The 8,180-nt window shown below is 37.7% G+C and overlaps 1 protein-coding gene across 1 annotated transcript in view; it reads right to left on the bottom strand.

Moving 5' to 3' along the window:
• SNW1 (SNW domain containing 1) overlaps positions 1-7,475 on the bottom strand; it is a 16,515-nt gene extending 9,040 nt beyond the window's left edge. The window contains exons 1-2 of the mRNA XM_010291518.1: positions 7,314-7,475; positions 4,668-4,829 (exon numbers count right to left, since the gene is read on the bottom strand). Of these exons, the coding sequence (XP_010289820.1) occupies positions 4,668-4,829; positions 7,314-7,475 (324 nt within the window). The remainder of the gene's footprint in view (positions 1-4,667; positions 4,830-7,313) is intronic.
• Positions 7,476-8,180: the final 705 nt, after the last annotated feature.

The raw sequence follows: 8,180 nt of genomic DNA, 5'->3' as shown, positions 1-8,180 counted from the left end.
AGGGAAAGATCACTATTAGATGGCTACAGGGAAAAATTTATTGTATTCCATTAATGTTTCACATTTGTCCAGCAAAATACATCAGAAGGTCTTAGTTCAGAGGATTGAAATTCATTATAACTATTATTTCAAGTTAATTATAAAATGCATGTCCAACTGTGAAACTGACCTTTAGCCTCAGTATTAATTTGTCACACAAGAGCCATTTACTGCTTCTCATCCTTCAGCCCTAAAATTTTAATCCTTTGAATTAGTATCAATAATATCCTAGCTTCTCAGATACTGAATGAAGGACATCTGAAGAGCAGTGTTCCTCTAAGGTAATTAAGTCCAAGTGTCCTGCTGCATGAAGAACAAAGTATGCTGAAAGAGCTCAGAGTATCCCAGGAGACAAAGAAGAAAAAAAAAAGTCTAAGAGGTGCTCTAAAAACTAGAGTGCACTGACGTACAAATGAGCTACATGAACTAGCTAAACCCTAAAATATTGCATGCAAGTGGCAAGCTGCATTAATGTGGAAGAAATCCATAATATGGATTAAACCAGCCTGAAATACTAAAATTTTTATCTCCATCGAAAACTTTATACTCTTGCATATTGTAATTGGAGACCTTTTTTGAAGTGATACAGACAGGCAGATAAAGATGTTGCACTGTGTTGATTTTTCTAGATATTTACCTTATTTTAACGGTAATGTTGAGACATTTTATTAATCTAAGATAAAGACTGGGACTGCTTGATATTGTAGTATACCCATTCATTACCATTTTTCATCTACAAAATTTAAAAGGAAGCATCAGCCTTGTTTCAGATACTTCATTTTGATTGCTACTGAAAAGCAGAATCTCCTTCTAGGCAGAAACAAAATGCTCAGTTTTTGGTACAGCTAGATGATTCCTTCTCTGGCTGGGGCAGCCTTAAGCAGCAATTGGAAATCTGCATGTCACTGCCATCAGAAAAAGAACAATCTTACCTAACTGGTTGTGTAAGATACTGTAGCTTATGGTAGGATTTGGACATCAATCACTTTGTTTCACAAAACACCTGGCAGATGCAAGTGAATTGACAGAAATTGGTAACACATAAATGCCTCTCCTCAACATATTTTATTCTATATATCCAGAGCAGCCCTGTACAGTGCTCATCAATCCGACATGTAAATTGAGAAGCTACCATCAAACATTGCAAAATGAATTCCTTCCTTGTCAAGGAATGGTTTCTCCATATGAAGCACATAACCTTTTAGAAGTCACAACAATTACCTGGTTGGAAGCCTAACATACACACACCAGAGAAAAGAATTGGTGATAAACTCTCAAACCAGGCTCTACCAGAAAGGTAAAGAGCTTGTGAATAATGAATACTTTTGACTATTTTAGTTATATCCAAGTTCTCGTTTCATTTCATTGCTGTGACAGGAGTTCCTTCAACAATGGAACTACTCTCTATGATGAATGTTTCAACTGAATCCACAATGCTGAGAAAAAACTGTAGTTAAGATTTGTGTTGTTTTTTTTTTTCTTCTTTAATATCTAAGCTGCAGCCTTGGGCCACTAAGGAGAAATCAGACTCCTGCCCAGAAAAATCATCCTTACCAGAATAAAGTAACGGACCTAATAGTTCCATTCCTTGGTTTCACACTCTCTTCTGTCTTAATAAAAACACAGGAAGCAATTATATGTCCTTATTTTCCCAATAAGGGGACAGAGCATCAGTCTCACCAAAATATATCAATTATTGATGCATTATTGTAGCCTGGCTCCTAGTCATGTGAGTAGAGAAAGTACTGGAAGAATCTATAGCAGCACAAGAGCAAACCACATAGCAAATGCTGGAAATCCTTCATCCGGACAACCAGACAGAACTCCATCCTCAGATCCACAAGGTCATGCATCCAGGTTTGTCAACATTATCCAGCATTTCATGTTTAGCAGACTTTCTGCCAGCCCCAAACAGAAAGCTTGTCAGACTCTCTCATTTATGTCAGCATTTTTCAAGGAAAATTTTCTGAAGTGACTATTTTTTAAATATGTAAGGGAACAGATGCAAGAGAGATGAACCCCTGCAATAGTAGAAACCGCTGACAAGCCATTTAGATAGAGGGTCGGGGTGATGGAACTGCTGCCTCTACAAGAAGGCAGAATACTAAATTCAACTTAAAAAAATCCATAAGCTGTAGCAAAAGCAAAATTTGCTTCTTAACTCAGACCAAACAAGTAGCTCATAGAACAGGATCAGAAACTCCATCTCATTTCTGGCAGGCTGCTAAGTATCTGTTTCTCTTAGCTCTAAGTATTAAGATTGAAGAAATATTTGAATTATGACTGCAGCTCTCAGGATAATGAAACTTCTGTATGTAATCCTACAGATACTGTACTATCAGAAGTTCCCTCTTATAGAAAATACTCCACATTATTCAACTCAACACAGATCACTGAAGAACTGCTCCCTGTGACATCTCTGCCAATACTTTCTCACTCCTGCAAAACAAACCAAGCAATACAAGTTCTGCTACTTTCAGTGAAATTGTTTCAAATATCTAATTTTCCCCCAGTTTTACTCCTCCTTGAATCACAATACTTAATTACCAGCATTTACAGCCAGCTGGACGCAATCAGAATCAAGCTGATCCAGAAGGCAGAGCTTAGGGTTACAAAATCCTAATTTCAGTTCTACAGAACCCAGTTGAGAGTCCAGTTTTGGAAAAGCCATTCATCTCCTCCATCCTAGTAAGCACAGTCACAAACGAGAATATTACTGCTTCTTTTATAGATGCCATATGGAAAGTTAATGAAAGCTGGTACAGATTTTCATGAATCAATACAACTAATGTTGACAGCTTACATTTAACTTTACCTGTTCTAAGAATTTTTCTAACAAGTGAGCACACTGAAAGATTAGTCATTTCTACCTAAACCTTATAATTTCTAGTGCTTTTTCAAATATACTTAGCTCCCAACCTAAACAGTTCATGATATGAAAGTTAAATCTGATCCTAGAAGTAAGTAAATATGTATTTGACAAGTTGTAAAAAGTAGGGTTTAACTATACTAGTTTTTTTCGCTTATTTGCCTTACATCTTCCTCAAGATCAGTACGATTATTACTTCTGGTCTACTTTTCTGCTCTAAATTTTTTTTTATGCTTTGGAATAAGTCAAATTTCTATTTACTGTTAAGTACCGAGTATCAAGTATCAAATATTTAATATTACACAATTATATAAGTTAATATGTTAGCACCTTCTTTTGACAAATAATTTGAGACACTGCATAAAGGCTGACTGAACCCAAATGAATGTCCACTCAATAAAAATATTGCCATTGCTGTTTTTCCTGTTTTGGCTGACTACTTTCTACTACATGACTGCATAGAGTTCAACTGATTTGATCTATTTTTTTTCAAAGGTACTACTGTAACTTAAGAGGCACAGGATGAGGATATACAAGATGTGACACTTTTTTGACACTCAACTGAGTAGTAATTAAATATAATCCTATTGGCATTAACTTTCTGAAACTTTGGCAACCGTAGGATCAATTTAAAACAAAAAAATAATTCATCTCAAAAAGAAAGATTTCCCTTCTATTCTTAGAATGCTCACTCTTTTTTTTTGTTTGAGACGTAAAGTTCACCTTTTGTTTTTCTATTTAGATAGGTTTTTCCCCTTCCTAATTTGCAGTAACACGAGGCATAGTACATACCCATAAGCTTGTCAAGGCATTCTAAATTAAAGCAGAAGTCAAATTATATTCAAAACAATTATTCCTATCTATCAACTAAAACCCTCTACAGTTAACCCTCTTTTGGGATTTTCTTTGGGTTACTCTATTTTTTACAGGAGATGCTTGCTATAACAAGCAGCTGGTCGAACATTTGGTCGTGCCTCAGCAGTTTTCCAGCCCCCAACACCTGTGTAAAAGAATTAAAGTTTTAATGCAGCCCACTTAGTTACATCTGTAAAGGCAGACATAGATACTCCTCAAAGTGGACTTAGGAGACTCAAGTAAGTGGTCTCCTCAATACTTGAGGATACTTCAAGATAAAGTGTCATCTCTTGGTTTTTAGAAAGGCTACTGTGTACAGGAAATTGAAGTTGGTTCCCATTAAACTCAATGAGAATCTTGCCATCACTGAACTTAACACAAAAATTTTGGAGTATAACCTATGCTAATACTTTCTGCTGCAATTAAAAAAAAAAAAAAAGCACCTAACAACACTGAAAACAGCCAGAAGTTTCAAATGTTAAATTAGTAAGATACAAGGCATAGGACACAAGGTGTAGTATTCTGAAAGCTGAACTCTCTTTTCTGTCTTTTTTTACCCCCTCTCTACACACTGAAATAAGGACGCCTGTGATCAGGCCTGTTTTCAGTTTCTTGCCTTCACTGGAAAGCTCTCTAACAAAAGCTGCTAAGCTAACAAGTAAGTTTGGTGTAGAGACTCTCATCATTTTTTGCCTTACCTTTTAGTCACATAACAGAGAAGATCACACAGTGATCCCAGTCAAAATGCTCACATCTGTCTGACATTACTTCAGTTCTTAAACTTCAAGAAAATAGGACGCAATCCATTTGGCTAATGCCAGACCAATGAGTTTAAGTATATGCAATGGGTACCTGCAACTCTTCCAAGTATACATGCCAGTCTACATATCCGAAGAAGTATTACCTTGTCCTTCGATTGTCCTTGTCGAGCAATTGCATCGTATTTTATTTTTCCTTCGGCATCCACCTGAACAGCCAAAGCATTGGACATTTTCTTCTTTCGGCCCATATCCAATGGATATTGGGCCACATGAATTTCTGGGAAAGCACCCCCATCTCCAAAATCCTACACAAAAGACAAAGTAGCAAATGACTAAAAGACAAAAACACGGTATAACATTTGCATGGGTGGGAAATGGAATGAAAGAGGGGATTGAGTTTAACAAAATTAAACATTGCCAGAATGCTCTAATAACTTTACTATATTAGCTGGTAAGAGAGCAATGGACTATAGAAATTACACTTATTAAAAGAAAAGACACTGAAGTGCACAGACACCTTGCAGTAATTTTTGCCTGCACAGAGGAAGAGCCCGTATCACTGACTAGGATGTGCAGGGACTACTATGCTACAGACAATACATGACTAAGTATTTAACTCAGATGTGAGTTATTAATTAGAATTTCAAAATTTACCTTCTGCAATAAAGCAACTGCAGAAATAGTAAAATTAAAAGAGCAGCAATTTTTTGATGAAAATTTCTACTGATGATTTGTTGCTTTTCACACCATAATGAAGGAGTTAAAAAAGCTTTCCATTCCTTTCAAAGCCTGTAGATCATAGCTTTACAATGGTACGAGTGCCAAGATATCCCATTTCCTTACTTTGACATGTGAATATGTTGAAAACTGGCCCAGCACCCAACAGCCTGATATTCTTAAAGTTTACTTCCTCTCTCATTCAATGTGTTGCTGTAAAAGCATTTAATGAACAGATAACCAGAAGACCTCTTAAAGCAGACCATCCTGACTCAAGTAACACTGAGGATGCATGCAGAATTGGTACTATTTATAAAACAACTTCAGGCTACAGTATGAAATGCAATTTTTCAGAGGAAGTATTTGCTTAAAGCAGTATGAGCATCTCCCTCTCACTCTGTTGCAATGGAACTGCTTCTGTGGAGTCTGATAATGAACCAGATCAAAGAAGAATGGGTGTCTTAAGTAGACTGTCCTCCCTCCATGTTCACCATGTGACCAAATAGTTAACACCACTGCAACAGAGAGAGTGGACCGAGCCTAGAATAAATGAGCAGAACACTTTCTCCCAAACAAGAACATGCTTATTCCATCTTAAAGTGCTCACTGAAATATAGCTTCAGTTATTTAAAGTCTTCCACTGGATGTCCCACATTCAACAACTAGCTACAGAATCAGTGCTAAAGTAGTAGCCAGAACAAAAGTCAGTCATTCCTCAAAACCTTTTGCATAACTCTTGATCTATTAAGAGATTTTGTTTGTTCCAATAATGGCATTCCAGAACCACTGGACAAATGTTATGCTTTGGAAGCATTTATCACTCTTGAAGAATTTGCATTTGTTTATGAGCCAGAAAGGAGTCCTCAATTTTTGAGATGTGCATCACTTTGTAGCCCAGTGATGCTGAAACCTCTTTGAAAACCTTCATCACCTGACTTCTTAAAAAATTCTTTTGCTAACATTTAGAAAGAAAAAGCACTAAAATATTAACTTTATAATCGACAGTGTAGGGCAGCAACCCTACAATGGGTATAATGAAGGTACAATTTTTAACATCACGTGCTTTATTAAATGCTGAATCTACATAAAATGTTTTATTTTAGAGAACCACTGGAACTACTATTTGAAGTCACCTTATCTAGCAGTAATGGGTCACCATGATACAGTGTTGGATCCATCTTTACAAAAATGGGACTCAAACATAAATGAGTAAGGCTCTTACTAGCTCACGAAAGGATGACACTTGGGGACAATGCAGGATCACACATGAAATACTGTATCAAAACCTCAACAACATGCCTTGTCCCAAGAGCACTGGCTTCTGACTCATCAGAGTAGGTCTCAGATGTTCTGTCAAGTACCATTTTAAGTCTGCAAAGTTTTGTGGCTCACTGTGAGAAACTGTACTTAAAACAATTTTTGTAATCAGAGCTATACACCTGTGTTTTGCATTCTGCCTTTCCAGATTTCCAGCTGAAGTTACGTTCAACTGTCAAGGATTACAGCTAAATACACAGAACATTGTGCAAAACCCTTTTGCCAGTAACATACTTATACAATGACTATCTAACAAATTTTCAAGTTTCCTTCCAACTCTAATGATTTTCTCCCCCACTAGCAGCTATCTTTTGTTACACTAAGAACAGAATACCCATGACCACTCTGTTCTTCAATATACACGTTCACTTATTCCAGCTATAATCTGCAACGTGTATTTAGCAAATAATGACAGAGGAACAATAGAAATGTCTTTCTCAGAGGATCCTTGCCTTCACAGACTGTAAGCTGAAAGGACCATAGACCTATTTCCATATTACAATATAATATTCTCTAAAGGGAAGAATCCTTAAAACATCCTGTTCACCGTTAAACATTTTAAGTAATCTGGTGAATAGAACAATTTCCCCCAACCCAAGTTCATACCCATCAGTCTGGATGGAAATTCTGTACATGGTAGGTGGCTTTGCACAATTCTGTGCTACACTCAAGATGGTCAGAGTTTTACTCCAGAACGTATACTTTTTTCCCCCCATTAGCAGACACACTACTACAGTGTGAATTTAATTATCTACCTCTAGCACTCGTGGTATCCATCCTTTCCGGTAACCATATGGGGGAGGTTCCCGTCGTGACGAGACTAGAGCAGTCTGCCTAGATCTTTGAGCTCTTGCTCTTTCTTCTAGTTCTAGCTGGTCTTGAGACAGCTGGGTTGGAGCGGGTAAAAAACTGCACATCGACAAACAGCCACCAAAAAAAGAAACACATAAAAAAAGTTAATTCACTGAATGACACTCAACATGTTCAAGTATACTACTAAATTGTAACTTTCTCTACAGTCACTCTATACAGATTAAAAAACAATTATGAAACTTGAGCATTGCGACCATAAACCCGAGGGCAGTAACTTGTGAGATTACAGATGCAAAAGCAACGTGTGCTCCCTCGGCATACTGGAAGATCCCTATAAAATCTAATGCTAAATTCATTCACATCTTGTTTGAAAGGGCATGTGTGACAATACCCATTCTCCAATAGGAGCATCACGCACCACCATATATTCTTTCCACCACTACAGAGCCGAAAAAGAACGCCCCAAGTACCAATGACTCCCCTCCTTCCTTTCCTCACAAGACAAACGCCCACAAAAAGATCTGTCAACAAGCTCCCCCTTCAACGCCAGATATGTCCCAGCCTAAGCCAATTAGTCGAAACACAATTTCCTCGCTTTTTTTTTTTCCCCCTCAACTCGCCTAGACTACGGGGCTCTTAGTCCTTCTTTAAGCAAGCGCCCACTTCCGATAAAGTCGGCTTTCCAAGGCAGACCGCTGAAGTCGCCCTCCTGAGCCTTGCCAGAGACGCAGCAGCTTGTACCAAAGACCTCTCGCCCTCCCTCACGGTAAAGCCACCCCGACAAAACCCCCCCGAAAAACCCCCACGGA

The sequence above is a fragment of the Phaethon lepturus genome, unplaced genomic scaffold (assembly GCF_000687285.1).
Source record: "Phaethon lepturus isolate BGI_N335 unplaced genomic scaffold, ASM68728v1 scaffold43857, whole genome shotgun sequence".
Lineage (NCBI taxonomy): Eukaryota > Metazoa > Chordata > Aves > Phaethontiformes > Phaethontidae > Phaethon > Phaethon lepturus.
The sequence above is the reverse complement of the archived record's forward strand: the minus strand, read 5'-3'. Positions and strand labels throughout refer to the sequence as shown.